We start from the raw sequence: 17643 nt of genomic DNA on the forward strand, positions 1-17643 counted from the left end.
AATTATATTCACTATATGGTCAATGGTCATGTCATAAAATTAAACGATACTGGTTGAGGAATGTGCAACAGTTGAATGAGATCTTCAATATGGAGTTTGAACCCGACCCTATAGGCCTATGTGTCTGATTCTTGGGCTGCCTGAAGATTCCAAGATCCATAAGCGTCTGTTTAATCTCTTAATTTATGCTGCTAGGGAAAATATTCTGTTGTCTTGGATTAATTTGGCACAAAATAATCATGCAGGGCATTCCGTTGGAATTCTTAGCCTGCCTGCTACACTCCACAACAGATGCCTTCTATAAAATATGGGACCCATATTTGCAATTTATTGGCCCTCAATTAGCTACCACCTTGACCATAGGGTTCTTTGACAGAAGCGTTGATGGATAGGATCATCAATCCTTGTTTATTCACTTTATTTTTGAGTGGTGCAACCACTCCATTAAGTAGCTACTAGACCTGTAGCCTACGTGCCCGTCGCAGTCGGCCACCTACTTGGGAACGATGCAACTAATGATATACGTTGTCATAGCACAACCATTGGTTTTTCACAACCAAGTGTCACTGTTGCGCACACACACACACACACACACACACACACACACACACACACACACACACACACACACACACACACACACACACACACACACACATATTAATGTGAATATGATGATTTGGGGTGTTACAGTACAGTACAGTGACAGTACATTACAGACAGTACAGTAGAGGGTCCTTAGTGGACGCACCCCCACCACACCATCCCAAAACCCGCCTTTGTTTTGGTGAGTAGCAAAAACGTTCTTTTTATTTACACTAAAGAGGAGAGGCTGGTCTGCATTCATGCGAGCGGCGGAAGTTGAGAGTAACATAGCTCTAAATGAAACGCATTAGAGCTATGGACCAGAGCTAGTCTACTGTAGGATGAGAAGGTGAGTTTCAGTGTACCACTGGCTGCTATAATATTATAGAATTTATACATATTATGTACATATCAGGACATTAAGGCTTAACTAATAAAGATTTAATAACATTAAATCTTTACTTGCCCGTTGGACAAGTGACTCTTGGTTTCATGTTTTATGAGCCAACAATATTGTCTGACATTATTATGGATACTTGGATAGGACCTGAAATGTATGTAAGATCACAGACATTATAGGGCTATTAACTTGTAAAGTCATCATATTCATCTAATATTCAAAGTAAACATGTATTCATGTATTGTGAGTCCGGACAAGTGAATGGGAAATGTACTTGTCCGAAGGACAAGTGCCTCATAAAATAAATAAAAAGTCAAGCTCTATCACTGGAGGAGTCGTACCCTCCCCCCTGCTCTTTTTAAAGTGACTTTTTAATTTTTTTCTGCCTATAGGCCTATATTACTAGCACACAAAGTAATCGTGCGACAGAATAGAACAGTTCAATGGAGAAGTAGCGCCCGGTTCTATTCGGTTCCTCAAGCTCTATAATGCCATGCTCAACATAGGGGCACCAGGTTACTCATATTTATGATACCAGGCAAAGAATGTATCCTGAATATACCAGAAAATACAGTGAATCATTCTCAGATTCATTATGTGAAAAACATTTCAAGAGATAGGTAGCAAAGGAGACTAACTGAGGCCTCTGTCCTTCTCGTCTAATTCCCCTTCCGGCCTCTTCTTTCTACAGCGTCGGAAGATCCTGTTTAGGAGGATGTAGATGTGGCTGAAGATGATGAGGGGTGGAGGCAGGAGGGGCCGGTCATGGAATGTCATGATCAACTGATATCTCTGGAATTTCCATATCTGATTGGAGACGGACTTAACTTCCATGAAGGTGTTGCTATAGAAAAGGAAGCAAAGGCCAGTGAGTACAAACAGGCAAGCTACTTAGAGGTAGACACACACATCACATTCAAATCCAAGTGCTCAACAGCTGGTCAAAAAGCTGGTCAAAGAACAAATAAATAAATATGAGCCCAAACTAAAATTAGGAAAAGAAGAAGAAATAGTAAAAGTGCAAAATGGACAGGCTAAAAAGGTGTGTTTTAAGTTTTCTTAAATATGTTTTCTTTAAACAAATATGTCTATTCTACACTATGCCACCCGCCCACCCTCATGTTGGGGCCATAGCAGCCTCACTGTGGGTCTTTGAACAACGCTGATCATGTGCTGGGGAGGTCCTTGTACTGGATACCTATTGTAAAACCATGTCAGGTTTTCACATTCCTGATATGGTCAAATTAGTGATGACAATCATGACACCTGTCTTTACTTAGTTTCATTTATTGTCCACAATGTGGAAATTTGTCTTTAGCATTTGGACTGAGTTCCAGTGACTTCAATTTAGAGGTCAGTTTCTCTCTCTATGCCTAGTCTACTCCAATGTAATATGCATGATATGCTTACTTGAAGACTGCAATGAGCAAGTTGACCAGAAGGATGTTAGCCACAAGGAGGTAACAAGCCATAATGGCAGGTGTGAGCCAGGCACCAGGGATACATGGAGGAAACTTCTTTCCATCCTCATCATATAGATGTTCACCACAAGGAGCTGTGAGTATAAGAAATGTGGGGGTTACGTGTTTTTATTTGGACATTCAATTTGTCACATTGATTTGAGTGTTGGAAGATGAATACTCACGGTTGATTTCCATTGCATAGACTTTCCCGAAAAGCATAGTTGTAGAAGGGAAATGCATGGGAGACAATGTTAAAATCTAGGGCACACAGGGCTTTTTTTTATCACACTGTAGTTCTGTCAAGGTCAAGATAATGCACACTAACATTTTATTTACTCTACCATGGCAAAAACACCAAGAATTTCAGTTAATTTCTCAATTGGGTTATGAAAGTAAACATTGGCTACATTTTATCATTTTAGCCAACACATTAAGTAACATGGAATCGAACATGCAACTTTTGGGATAAAAATGCATTGCATAAATGTCAAATTTTTGTCCTTAAAATATACCTTATCTTTGACAGAAGAAACAGTCCATGTGAGTTCAAAGGGCAGATGATCATTACTAATAAGAACCTGTCACAACTCAAACTTGCCTGCAGAGGGCGCTAAAAGTCTTGATGAACAACCCTATTAAAAAATAAACCACATAGGGATTCAAGACACAGAAATGTACAGTATATAAAACTGATCATCTGCCCGGGATCAGGAAACAGAATCTTACTATGAACTCTAGTCTTACGGTCTATCGAGTCCGCAAAAACCTCTCCATAGATCATCCAGTAGGGCATGTAGAAGATGTTTCTGGCCAGGCGCCATGTGGGTACTTCATCGGGGTGCAGGATGGCCTGTCGGGCCACCCCGAAACTCATGAGCACTACCAACATAATCACTACAAAATACATCATGTCGATCATCTGGAAGAAATTGGAGGAAATAATATGTTTGGGTTACCCTTAGCATGAGACAGTCCTATATGATTATCATCCTAATTCAAAACGAAGATTTCATTACCATCTTTCCTATCATCATGACATAGGGTCCAAGATATTTGTTGACTCCAAAGATGTCCAACACACGGATGTACCAGAAGATGATGTCTATACAGTAGATGACTCTGCCATAACCCATATAAGGCTCATGCTGCAGTCGCAGCAAGAGGCCAATAAGGAAGGTGGAGATAGCTGCTAGGTCAGTGATGTTCCAGTATTCTTCTAGCCATACATTTATCTTCTGTTTCAGCTTCCCAGGCTCAGACATCAGAATCTGGGTAGGGTACAAAGAGCATGTGTAGAGACTTAACCATGACATCATGCAAGGATAGAGCTGCATTTGACATTTATAATAATGTCTAAACATTAGTTATGCCATTATTTAGATTATCTGTGAAGAAGAATATCATTTTGTGTTCAATCCATCATGTATATCTTTGCCTTTTACCTGTCTAACTTTCTCACCGCCAAGTGTGAGGATGTAAGATATGACAATCCACTCTTGAAGTGATGGCCATCGCTCCATCTTCACCAGAATAATATAGTTGTATAACATCAGATAGGCTAGATAGGAAATCTAACAAAAAAGAGACAATCATACAGTCATAACATTAAACACACAATGACTGACGGAGTTCCCATTCCAATTATGCCCAAATATGGAGTGTTGTCTAACCTCAATGTGTCATGGCATCAGGTGCATACAAATCAATCAGCTCCATATATGGGCACAAAATATACACACACACTGTATATATTATACAGTGTGTGTGTGTGTGTGTGTGTGTGTGTGTGTGTGTGTGTGTGTGTGTGTGTGTGTGTGTGTGTGTGTGTGTGTGTGTGTGTGTGTGTGTGTGTGTGTGCGTGCGTGCATGCATGCAGTCTCGATACCTTAAGACCATAGAGTTCAAAGCAAGATTCGGTTACCTGATCGTGGGCAGATGATGCTATATTGATGATATATTTTATATCTCCATATTAAAAACATGTTGGCCACCCAACACGCTCAACATAGCCTACATTCCTTCTTTCACAATACTTACCGTGTTGAACCAAAATTTTGTAAAAGGTGCGTTGTAAAACTCAAAGATCCTTTTGCCAATAGGAATCCTCCGTATTTTAGTACTGCCCTCCTCTTCGTCCCCTTTCTGAGAATTTGCATCATTATCCTATAATAAAAATAGCAGCATCACATACAGAACTTCAATGCCGCATGTCAAGAGTTACAAGTGGCAGAATCATGTGCAAAAAGAAAAGAAAAAGAAAAAAAAAAGATAAATCAGGACCTTTTTGTCATCTTCTGCTTCCTTTCCAACCTCTTCATAGGCATCATCTCCAAGACGGAAATCCAACAAGAAAATCACAGGTGGAAAGATAATACCCAGAATGACCTACAGTATATGGACAAGAATTAAGTCATTAATTATTCCCAAACCTTTACACTCTCAACTATCAGAATCAGAATAAAATGTATTGTAGCAAATTTAAACATTATGTTTTTGCTCTCTCAGCTCTCAACATTACAGTTACAATTATAGTAAGAATAGGGAAGAGAGACAGGAAGACGCAATCAAATCAATATAGAGTCCAGCATAAATGAGGTGCATGAAAAATGCTATACAAGGTAGGCCTACATTACAAATTAACAGTGGATAATGCCACAATGGAAGGCAAAATTGCTTCTTGTGCAGGTGGAAAACATATCCGGCTGTTGGCATGTTACCTTGAGACCAGGGTTTTTGCCAATTCTTAGGCAGCCCATCCACATGTCAGTCAGCAGCATCTGGCTGCAGGTGTGGGCGATGAAGTCTCGCTGCTTGCCAGCCACCGCCAGTTTGAGACAGGTGGAGTTACTCCAGTTGACCAGCTCATACGTTAGGAGTTTCATAGCCACCTGCTCATCATGCTTATAGGACTGGTCCAAGAGCTCATAGGCAAGCTGTCCAAATTCTCTATGAAAGACAAAGAAAAGTAGCAACGTTATCAATAAATGACATGATGCAAACTGCAGATGAACTATCAGAAAAAAACAAGGCTCTCACTTGGAGTTATTCTCCAGGTCTTGGGAGACGTCATCCACCAGCTGACTCTCAGCAGAATCATGAGCCATAGCCTTGTAGAGTTTACAGGCCACCAGTGCTTTAGCCATGGCCTCCTCTCCTCTCTGCCACAGGAACAGTGCCATCTTCTGACGCTTCATTAGCACTGCCCACACCATCAGCTCATGGAAGGGGTACTTGAACCGAGAGAGCTCAGGGTCGTCAGTATCGACCTCAACCTCCTCCTCTTTCTTCTTCTTCTTGCCTTTCTTTCCTTTCCCTCGTGGTTCGTCATCCTGACAGAATAATGAAAGGCAGAGAATGAGATCCATGAATGACACACAGGCCTTTCCCCATGCCATTGAGCTTGCTTTCAGCTACCAGGCAGTAACTCACAGGCATTTCCCCATGCCATTGCTTGCTTTCAGCTACCAGGCGGTAACTCACACATTTTATCAATGCATTTAAATAATGCACACACAAAGGACAAACACACAAAGGGCAAACTCTCACCTCCATCCCGAGAAGTTTCAGAGCTTTTGGCTGAGGAAAAGAAACAAAAAAAATATATATATATATATAACATTGTGTACAATATCAAATACAATTTTACGGGATGAACAAACTCATATTTCAGTTTCTTCCACTCAAACCTACCCTTTTTAGTCCATACAGGTTATTGTAGAGGTTGCGGAAAGCCTTCCTGGTATAATTGCTCCTGTAGGCTCCACCCATCAGGTACTCCAACACTAGACCAATATCAATGAGAGTGATCTGATAATCTGGAGGGAGGTTCCCCTGCGGAAATACCAGAGAAAGTCCTCAACATAACATCATAAACATATGAAGTATGGGACATTATGTGGTAAACAGCCACATGGTTGTAAACCATACATACTGTATACACATGTATGCTACATGTATGTTTCTCTACATTTAGTCTCCAACATACATCTTGAAATGTATCCAAATATATCCATATGTTTTAGGCTAGGAAAGGGTCCTATTACCTTTTTGACATCTCTTACAGTACAGTGCAGTGTATTAGGAGGGCCAAGTTTCTGCAATGTAGAATGGAATGTTCTAGTTATGAACAGTAATGATTTTGTCTGTTGCGTTCTTCACCATGACTTGGTGGATATCAACATTCTGGGCATCTGAGCTCTTCTAGTCTCACCGTGTTGTACAGTTCCTCTAGCCTGGGGATCATGAGGAAATGATGAATATTGACACCGTTCTCCAGGAGGAGCTTGACGAAGTCCACTCTGTCCATTACCAGGGCATCCATCATTGCTTGCTCCAGAGAGTTCACCTAAGATATCGTTACATATGTGGAATTACAATAGATATTATTCTCTAAACACATAGTTATTGTCAAAAAATCTAAATTAAGTCGTTCCGTAGCCTACCATAGGAATCTGAAGCAGAATTGACCTACACAATGTCCAATAGATCATTAATAATGCCATAGCCCTAAAACCTCGAAGTAAGTTATTAATAAACACCTATTAATTGTATGTGCTTCAAACATAATAGTGTGCTTTCGTGGAGATTATCTTGTTGAACTAATATGTCATATTGCATTGTTTGCTACAAGAGTAAAACATTTTTTATCCAAAACCCAATGCAAAAATTCCAATGGGAACCCATGGTGTTTGTGCAACTTCCACGTTGACCTACAAAAAGACATATGATGTCATGATGCAGTGAACTTGTGCCTTACCCATCTCATCATCTCCAGCTTCCTGGGATCCGTCTCTTCTGGAGGTTCAGGTTTCGCCTTCCCTTTCCCTTTGCCCTTCTTTTTTGCCTGTTTGCGTTGAGGTGGAGGGCTTTTCGGCTTCTCCGGTACTGCTACTGTAGTAGCTCCTGTAGCAGCTCCTGTGGTCGCTGTACTGTTGGCCACGGCACTAGCAGGCTGGCCCAAATAGTAATAGATAATAGTTAAAGGAGCAATAACTTGTAACTTTTTTTTCTTTTCTTTTTCTTATGTGAATACCTGTGCATTAGAGTAATGTCCATAAAGCTGTGATGATTATTATTTCTATCGGGTTTGTATGCCCAAGCAGCAGTTTTTTGTATAACTTTTCATAAGGAAAGTTGTGTTGTTCACTGTGTGTGACTAGTAGCCTACTGACTAATCCAATTTTGATGAATTGAACATGGTGGACCCTCTTGTAAACAAGTGTAATGCTTAATTGGGTCGTCCACAGTTAACAGTCTTTGTATTGAGTTTGTGTTTGAAATGTACTGTAATTCTGCAAATTGTTAATAAATATTTCAATCAATCAATCAAACAGTAGGTAGACAGGAAATGGGGAGAGAGATGGTGGAAGACACACAGCAAAGTTCGTCGGGATCTTGACTCGAACCCGCGACACACTGTCATGCTGGATTTACCAGCCAAGGTGCCTGTACCGCTAAGACCGACTACTCCAATCTTTATGAATACTTATACTACTGAGGTGACCACTACTCACTGCCATTGGTAAGTGATGTCCAAAGACAAAGATTTGATTCCTAGCGATATCCACTCTGTTCCACGCCAGAGCCAAACTAAGCTGGTCTGGAGCGGAGGCATTTGTGCCTGAAAACACAGAAAGGAGAAAGAATAGATAGGTGGGTGGGTGTATGTGATCTGAAATGTAGTATGCACTGCAGTGGGGGAAAATATTCCTGTGGGATTTGTGTTATATGCTAAAGTAATACCTTTTAATAAGGCAGTCAGAATTGCCATTTCAATATCTTGCTGTCCCTCTGCACCCATTCGAAAAACTGTGATCTATATTTGACAGAAAATAAGACATCGAGAAGAGAGTGACTGAGAGCACAATGTAAGGATGGAGATGAAAATCAAAAGTGGGGATTAATCAATCCGTGAAGAAATGAAAATGTGGCAGGTGGTTACCGGTACTCTGGCTCTTTATAAGGGCATCTTCTTAATGATTAATTACAACTGACTGGACATTCATTCATTCATGTTACGGACATAATCCTGTCAGTACCCTTCCTTGAATAAGACACTGGCTTTAGAGCTGGCGTTGGTCCCTGACTCCACAGGCACGGCTCGGTACTTAGTAGTATGGGTCAAATGAAGACATTTCCCACAGGCATAAATGATAAGTAACTATTATGATTATCATATGATTATAATGTTTAGTCTTTATTATCACTTTACATCTATAGACAATAAATTGTGTTTATTCCCACTTGACACGTATTGCACACCAAAGTTCTATGGTACCTGTCCATCCTGTACAGGTGTGACCATAGGCATAATGGTGTATTTTGAGAGTAGGCAACATGGAGTCAAGCTTTTGCGGAAGCATAACAGAAGGGGACGTTCGGTAGGCCTATCAGACAGGCAATGTAAATGTTTGTTTTCTCATGCCAATAAAGCTAATTTGGATTGAATTGTTAAGTCCTGGAAAAGACACGCTGTGATTGGTCAGTAGTCACTTGAGTGGCAGCGACCTATGGCAGCGACGCAGCATGCCTTCCGCCCTTCCGCTTGACTTCCAGCACTCGCTGGAGACACATGGCTCCAACTGCAGTGGCAAATGAGGCATCTCTTCTTTTTTTTATCTATAGGTGTGACACCCTTTAGGTTTTTTCCTTTTCTTTTGCCATCAAAAGGAATTTTTCAAACCCATTGAGCGGCTAAGGACAGCCAGGGTTGTGTGACATGTTCTGGTTCCTTTGTTATAACTTATGTGGGCCTGTGAATGGGAAGGCCGTATCTGAGTGGTGGAGAGGCCGTCTGAGAATCAGAATGTTCGGTGCACCCAGTCTACATGTTTATGTGTCAAAGTGTCCGTGAGCAAGACACTTAACCCCTAACTGCTTCCCATGTGCTTAAATGTTTTCACTTTGACATGAACCTTAAATTTACATGAACCACAGACGCCTATCTGAAAATAATTTGTGCCAGTGACCCCCATACAAGCTCTGGCACTCTCTGCATTTGCCACTCAATTTGCCACTCACTTATGCATGCACATACTCTCTATATAGGGGTTGTGATTAAACTGACTTTTGGAGCTATTAAGTAATTTTTCAGGGGACCCCCTGGAACCCACTTTGAGAACTACTGACTTATTCATTAACTTGTACATTAATGTGGTTAGGTATAGCTCAATACAACTCGCTGTGACGGACCATACAAGCATGTTTGGCCTCTTCATGGAGTGATAGCACTTGCGTTGTTGCAGCCGTGGACTATATCAAATGCAATTACACTGGCTGGCCTGTCACTATGTCACATGAGCAGCCACGGTAAATGGGATTATGTTGGCATGAATATGTGGCGTCAGGCCAGAGATCTCCGAGCTGGTCTCGGGATGCGTTGATAATGAGCGCCCTATGCCTCCACATAAGCAATTTGAACTGAAAACTTGTGGTGATCTTGCAGACAGCACCAGTGTGAACACAGTGCTGTTTTCCCCTCCCAGTAGAGAGGCTTGTGCAAGGATGAGCCAGTAATTAAGTTAAATGCCCCAGAGCAGTAGATCGGTGCAAAATGCGACCCTTTGAATGAGGCCGTTCATTTGGTTGCCCCAGCTGTTCACATGGAATGCACTTAGGATGAAAGGATTATGTGGGAGCTAGACAGTGACACTGAATCACCTGTAGTAATAGTCACAGCAGTTTTTACGGGCCATGAATTGCCTACTTAGCCAGACAGAGCTGGCTCAGAAACTTGGATGACCTGTCACGTTATCTGAGTTGGGTATCAGTGGAAAGTAAAATGGCACAGGAAAAAAAGCTCACTGCAGTACGGTCTTAAAACCGACAACAACAACATTGTCTATCCAAATGTGCACAGCAGTGTGTTTGGGGCATTAGCAGTGTAATGCAATATGAAGAGAAGATACAGACATTCTGTTGAAATGATGACACTCTGGCAAAAAAGAGAGAGATGACCCTGAGGATTAGGAAGATGGATCCTCTTCTCCATCTGTGTTGTGCAGACCACTAAGGGCGAATGAAGTATATGGGACAGCTAAAACAGGTGGCTAGTCTGTGCACTGATCTCTCCCTCCCAGATGTACAGTATATGGTGTCTGCAGATTACCTGCAGCTATAGGCATTACATAGTACTAATCACATCACTTCCCCCCAAGAGAAATCTGCAATGGATGATTCAATAGTGCTGCTATTTATGTATCACACTCTCGTGCAAACACTTATGGGAACCACATTGAAGAGTAATCTGTAATCTGTTGAAGACACCTAATGGGTCAGTGTTTCACCCGAGGACATTTGGTCGCGCTGATATATGTGCGTTAGTGAACACGCTGTAAACACTGCAGAGTCTGCCGTCCAGTGCCACATTAAAGGGTGTTTGTAAAACACATTAGTGTTGATGGAGGGATTGAGTGTGATGCTTGGAAGCTGTGGATATCCTGGATTACGTGATGGGGCACACATGACCAACGTGAGTAGGAGGAATGACAAGCAGGTGGTGTAGGAATATGTTTATTCAATGGGGTCAACGTCAATTCACAGATGAGTGAGTGGGGGGAGAAAATGAATGACAATGGAGAATGAAGGCAATTGAAAATATTTATTCATTTACTGACATATCAGTCACATACAATATATTATATTTCTGTGAATAATTGTGAGACATTGGCAGAATAGAGAGTTATATAGAGAGAATATAGAGTTCATACTGTATATCATTAGGAGAATATGTACGGGACATACATTTCATTTGGATTCATTCCTCTACTTACCAGCTCTCGTTTCTTCATACATTCCATGACCATGGCCAGGATCTGCTGTGATTGATTCTTGTTGTAATTGAAGGTCTTTTGAATTGTCACCATGAGCTGGTCTCTGACGTCATCACTGATGAAGCTGGAAGGACAGATTAGTGACGTGACATGTTAAATTATTCATTTGTAAGTCAGACAGTGTACAATTGTTGTACCCTTGGCCCCGTAAAGGTCCATTTGGTTACATTAACAGTCGTACTTGTTGTATTAACAGTGGTAGTGTGGGACTACAGCTGGTGATTCAGTGAGAGAATAGGTCTTACCCTCCATCCTCTGAGAACTTGTGTGCAAAGGAAAGGATGTCAGAAGCACGGCCGCTGCCGTCACAGATCACCACAGGAACTGGAGGCTCGTCCTTCAGGCTCTCCAAGGCAATAGAGATGACGTTGGGCCCTCCCTCCAAAATCAGACACACAAGAGGAAGCCCTTGGCCCAGACCTGAAACACACGTGGGGAGCGAGCGGTCGTCAATCACTGTATTACCCTGGCCCATCAGGGACTGCCCATAAGTCTGACATCCCGTTAGTCCAACCTACTTGGCAGGTTAAGACTGAGGTTAGGGTTGGCGACCTACGTGGCCGGTTAAGACTGAGGTTAGGGTTGGCGACCTAAGTGGCCGGTTAAGACTGAGGTTAGGGTGTGGGGTAGTGTTAGTAATCAGTCTGACTAACGGGAGGTCAGAACGATGACATGCACTTGCACATCTGCCTCTCCGCACATTTGTCCACTCATCCATCCATCCATCCATTCACATATTGCTGACTTGTCATCTTATAAAAGCACAGAACAGAATTCAGGAAGTCGGTAGGGTGATAATGGAGAACGTCTTGTGATGTGACATTGCTGTGATAACAGACTTCACCACAAAGAGTGACGTCAGACAGTGAAGTCAGTGGTGACAGCTGAGCATCCCTTTGCTGTCCCTGCCTTATCACGAGCTCCAGGCATAGGATGACAAAGGGAAACCCACAGGTCACAGAGATGCTCTCTATCCACATGTCCACAGGGGAGAGACTAGGCAATAGGCAGTCGGACTCCAGGTCCCACTCAAGACATGTTATGGGAGGAGCGGCGGATACTGCCATGCCCACTATGTGACTTACGTGTATTGATCTTCTGCAAGGACATGTGTTTCTCCAGCTGCCGACGTAGTTTGACCTCTGAGCCATACTTTCCACAGGTGCCGTTGTCGGTCAAGATGAAGTGGGAGTGACTGTTGTTAAGTACAGCCATTTTGCTCAGGGGGTTGGACATTGTCTGGTAGGGTTTGGTCACCTGGAATAAGAAGAAGCAACTTATAGTGTGCTGAATAATCAAGTGTTGTATGAAACAATGTTTGTCTTGCGAAATTGATGGAATGCAGAGGCACAAATCATTACATCTTTTCCAATGAGGTCTTCTTTGTTCTCCAGGATGCCCCAAGGAGCGATTCCTATAGAACACACCTTCCCTCGGGACTTGGACGAGTGGTCCTTCAATGCATCCCCCACATGACGGATCACCCCTGGAATCAAATGACCCAAACATGCTAGCGTGACTAATCATTCTTTTGCGCCTCAATGGGGCACCATCATGGGACACAGCGTGGCTACTGTGTGCAAAATCCACACACAGGATAGCATTTGAGAGATGTTTTCCCTCAAATGCTCTAATTATAGCACCTAAACCCGTGACCCTGGTTTGTTCAAATCTCCTCTTGTAAATCGCAGAATGGGCATTATGAAATGAGTGTTTAGGGGGAAAAAATAATCTTCTAATAACATAGATTGTGATTTGTTAAGTAAACACAGAACTGTCCCTGAACTCTAAATGGTTAGGGTCTCACCAGTGTTGACTCCACCGGTGAAGATCCAGGCCCCAGTGGTGACTGCAGCTTTGATCAAGCCCTTCCCAAACACCTGCTTCAGTTTGGGCTGGAGGTCAAAGTTCTGAAGGCCACCATGCACAGAGATGAGCAAGGTGGGCAGTTCCAGTTGCCAGTCCTTCACCATCAAATGCAGCAGGTTGTCTGGTTTGCAGTCATAGGTCACGCGTATGTACTGAGAAAGAAAGTGTAAAGTGTGAACTGACAACATACATGCAGTGATGCTTTTATTAACCTATCAATTATGTTTTCAGTGATGCCACTGTGCTACCAGATATCAATCCTAAATCACAGGGTCCACACAAACAGTGATCAGCAGTTCAAATGTGAAACATACCATGGCCTTGTTGACGAATCCACCACCTTGGAACTCAATGGTACCGTAGGAATCTGTTGGCCAGGTCCGAGTGTGTTTGGTCACGGACCACTTCTCCTGGGGGTCGTTGGGCACCAGCTGGTTCTCCTCGCCACTTTTCACATGCAGCGGTATTAACTGACCACAGGCACATCTATGTGGAACATGGAACATAGGGCGTCGTTTTACACAGAGAGCCCACTCAGTCATATAGGGCATGTTCATGGACATGCTGTGGGACATGTGGGACAAACTTGGAGCCAGATTTCGGAGCTCTATACACATAAATGCGTATTGATTCTTTATAGAAAGTCCCAAGGCCCTCTGTGGCCTCAAGTAAATTAGAAGTGAATGACACAGCTCAAACGCTGATTGTTTGTGTGTTTGTGGGGGCTGTGTCTCCTGTCCTCGTTACCCAGATGGCCCAGGCTCTTTCATGCCTGTGAGGGTCTCTGGAAAATACGTGCCTCCATGCACACACATGGCTGCTCTCCCTGGCAGCCCCTAGTTTCAGCACTCAAGGGATGATATTCAGGCACTAAATTATACTATAAGAAATACGTAATTTTAGCCTAAAACCACTGATAATAATGTAGATAATGCTGTTATTATGATGTTGTTATTTTTATGTACAAATGACCATTCTCAGGATCTGTTTAACTTAAGAGTTGTGTAACTATTCTTGTCCTCAAAAACCAAATGTTGTATCATAACACACCATGACATAGGCTACATTTGAAAAGTAGAATTCATGGATTGAATTTGAGCATCAGTTTAGCTGGTGGATATCCAAGAATGTTACTTTTAACTTTTACACTTTATACTGCAACTATCTTGAGGAGGATGTAACTGCTTGTTTGCCCCATACTCTACAAGCATATGATATAATTTATCTAATCATACTGTGTTTTACTATAGGAGAAATACTTTCAAATTACCTGGTCGGGTCCTTGGTGGGTATTGGGTGGACACATTCTCTTCTATAAAATGTCCTCTCTATCCAAGCTCTGTTTGCCTGTAAAAGAGAAGGTTCCAATGTGTTATTGTATGTGATATCTACTACGGGCAGTGAATGTACCACAGAGTGGTAGATCATCCTTCGGATTTAGAAACATTTGGCATCACAATGACTCATTAGTCATTATCAAAGTTTCAGTTCTGTCCCCAATCCCGGCTGGAAGAAAACAAAGTGCAAAAACAAACCCACAGAGTTTATTAGATAGATTAGACTGGTTTGAACATGATGGATGGAGGTTAACAAGATGAAAGATTGATTTCACTCATAACATGTCATTAGTACTGTTAGCTGAAGCTGAATAACAGATCTGTGTTGTGGAACATCTTTTATTGTCTGTTTGATTCTCAGAAGTGCATCACAAAAAAGTAGCGTGCCCACTCACTACATCACATCCTACTCCGATAGCTGTCTGATCTGTTTCCAGTGCTGAGCAAAAATAACCTGAGCTGAAAGCAAACTTTGTCTAAGGGCTATTGTCGATGGTGGAGGCCCAATTAAATCCCAAAGTTTTGGAAGCAGATATTTTACCAGAAGACACTGGCCACTAACAACTTGTTATCTTCTATTTAGAATTAGGAATATTAATAGAACCTATTAATCTACCGGTTTTCCTTATTTGTTAACAATTCTATGTTAATTAGAGGCCTACTATTTACAGGTTAGGGAAAAAAAAACTCAGAGCAGATCAGAATAGATGTTTTTTATATATATATATATATATATATATATATATATATATATATATATATATATATATATATATATATATATAGCGTACGCGCACACACACACGCACACACACGCACACACCCTTCAAATGACAAACACATAACTGGTATATTGCATATTATTTCCAAAAGTGCAATGCTCAAAGCAGAACACTGATCATTTTAAAATAAGATTTTTGAGTGGTTCAGCAGGCTCACTGTCAAAGTTGAAAGCTGATAAAGTTAAATATACTGTATTTAATATAATATTAACTATATAGTGATATAGTTATGCTCACATAATATTTGCTGTCTCAGTATGGATCTTGTCTAATATCACACCATATGCCACTATTTGTTTTTACACAAATCTAGTATTAATCCTGTCATAGTGCCATCTATGGAATATAGGTACACTTACATATGATCTTCCATCTGAACCGCGAGAGTCCTAACCCCAGAGCCGGTGGGGATTAAGCCTTAGTGGACACACAAGGACGTCTGCAGCCCTCGTCCCACAGAGCTCTCTCTCTCCCAGTGGTGCTCTCCCAGTCCACTGGTCTCAATGAATCCCACAACACATGAAACTTCTTCACTTTATGTGGGCCAGTTAATATGATGAGCATGTGAGCAGGCTCTTTGTTAGCCCAAGTCTCATGACTCTAGTTCAAGGTAATCCTTTTGGAAGTCCCATGACCCTGCTCCTTGCCCACAGGGTATTTTCATCCCTTGCTCGAACAAGGCACAATAAATCTACTTTGATAACCAGGCCCTAATCTCCAATTTGTTCAAACTCCTTTCTTTGTGCTCACTTTGCAGTGTGGATGGTCTTAGCTGGTGTGAGAGGAACAGGGTTGAGGTAAGAGTTTTCAGAGACAGACTAAAATAAGTATGCAGTTTCAGAGGTAAGAAAAGTGTAAAGAAGTTTCACAATTTTTCAAAATGTCCACCCCTTCCAACGACTTTGATTTCAACCCAATTTGCATAATTGAGAGAATTGGATGCCGGCATTCTTTTGGAAGCTAGGCGCCTTGTTAAGACATGACTGCTCTCCATTCGGGGGCAAGGTCAGCCATTACTAATTGCAGTTAATCTCTGTTTCCACCAACCCCATTCATGTTGAAGAAGAGAAAACTCAGCAGAACGGCATTCAGCTTGGTTACTGAATATGCTCTAAATGTAGCTTTTTTAACATTGCTGGGTCTATAGGATGGATTTTCCTCACAACTCTCACCAGGAAGAATGTGGGTTGCTACAACACACTTTTTTAAAGCCTACTAGAATAACAGTCTGATGTGCAGTCTGAAACCCAGCTATTTGAACTAGGCACATTTTCATTTCATTTTATTTCACAAACTTATTTTCTTTAGAGTTTACAAAGGGGATCAGGGGATCAGATCAGACCAAATCTTATCTAACCAGCTGAAAATGTATATAGACATTTAGACATTTTAACACATCCCTGTATCAGCAGAAGGCATTAGATGAACACAAGTCCAAGACGCAAGCACGGCCAAACACATTCAAAATCTGTCTCATTTGAAATGGCTTTAATTAAGCTCTCCTTTTATGGTTGAAGTGAGTAGTTTGAGCCATAGCCTACTCTAAGTCACTGGTGGGAAAGACAGGGGTGGCTGGTGGTTGATCGTTCAAAGACAGAGATACTGGGATCCACTTCCCCAGTTTAGGGCCAACTCCGGTAAAAAACACACGTGGGCATAGCCAAAGAAAACAAAGAGCACTTCCAGTAGGCTTCAACTGGTATGACGCAGTTATTTCAGCTTATTTAAACTCATTATCCACAGCAATTAAAACCCTAATCCAGGCAACCAGCTGCCTCGTTAGAATAGTCTTTGAGTATTTACAAAAACCTTGAAGAAGTAGAATTAGATTGTGTTGCACCAGGCAAATTAACAGGACTTAGTAGACTCAGACCTAGTAACAAAAACGTTCACTCAAAACAAAAGACAATTGTACAACACTGCAATTATAATTGCGGAATCAGCATTATGATTTCCAAGATTTGAGAGAGGCTGGAGTGATTGTGTGATTGCACTGATTGTGACCTCTAATCTTCAGCACTTTAACTTCAAATTATGCATTTCCTCCTAAATTTTGGCCATGCTGTTCAAAGCTGAGTGCACAATGCCATAACAGAATACCAACAGGCCAATGCACACAACACATACCAATGTTTTCAATCATGCGGGCTAAGTTCTTTCAGAAGGAAAAGGACCACTTGCATTAATACTTTTACTGATTTCTTGACTGAATAGTTATGGTGATGGCGTTAAACTTCAGGTTATTGTGTGGATAGCACATGAATGACATTTGCCCACAGATACCCTCGCCTGTTCAAAATGGAATCACATGGGCCTTGTCTCCTGACTCACAGATTAGTGAGCTACTGTATCACAGAGCACTTTGTTCCAGGGCAG

General features: G+C 41.7%; 1 protein-coding gene across 2 annotated transcripts; it reads right to left on the bottom strand.

Moving 5' to 3' along the window:
• Positions 1 to 11119: 11119 nt before the first annotated feature.
• Positions 11120 to 13596, bottom strand: trpm1b (transient receptor potential cation channel, subfamily M, member 1b; the record flags this gene model as incomplete). 2 transcript variants are annotated; one of them, XM_080760810.1, is made up of 6 exons in its annotated part: positions 13463 to 13596; positions 13087 to 13300; positions 12641 to 12765; positions 12365 to 12536; positions 11525 to 11699; positions 11120 to 11343 (listed from the first exon to the last, which is right to left on the bottom strand). In XM_080760810.1, exons 1-6 carry the CDS (start codon positions 13463 to 13465, stop codon positions 11166 to 11168), a joined length of 867 nt encoding a protein of 288 aa, XP_080616936.1. In that variant the 5' UTR covers positions 13466 to 13596. The 2 variants fall into 2 exon arrangements, with proteins under 2 accessions (XP_080616936.1, XP_080616937.1); XM_080760811.1 differs by lacking the exon at positions 11120 to 11343 and having other exon boundaries at positions 11521 to 11699.
• Between the last annotated feature and the right edge of the window lie 4047 nt (positions 13597 to 17643).

This window comes from Protomyctophum bolini, assembly GCF_963924005.1.
Source record: "Protomyctophum bolini genome assembly, chromosome: 4".
In the NCBI taxonomy this organism is placed as follows: Eukaryota; Metazoa; Chordata; class Actinopteri; order Myctophiformes; family Myctophidae; genus Protomyctophum; species Protomyctophum bolini.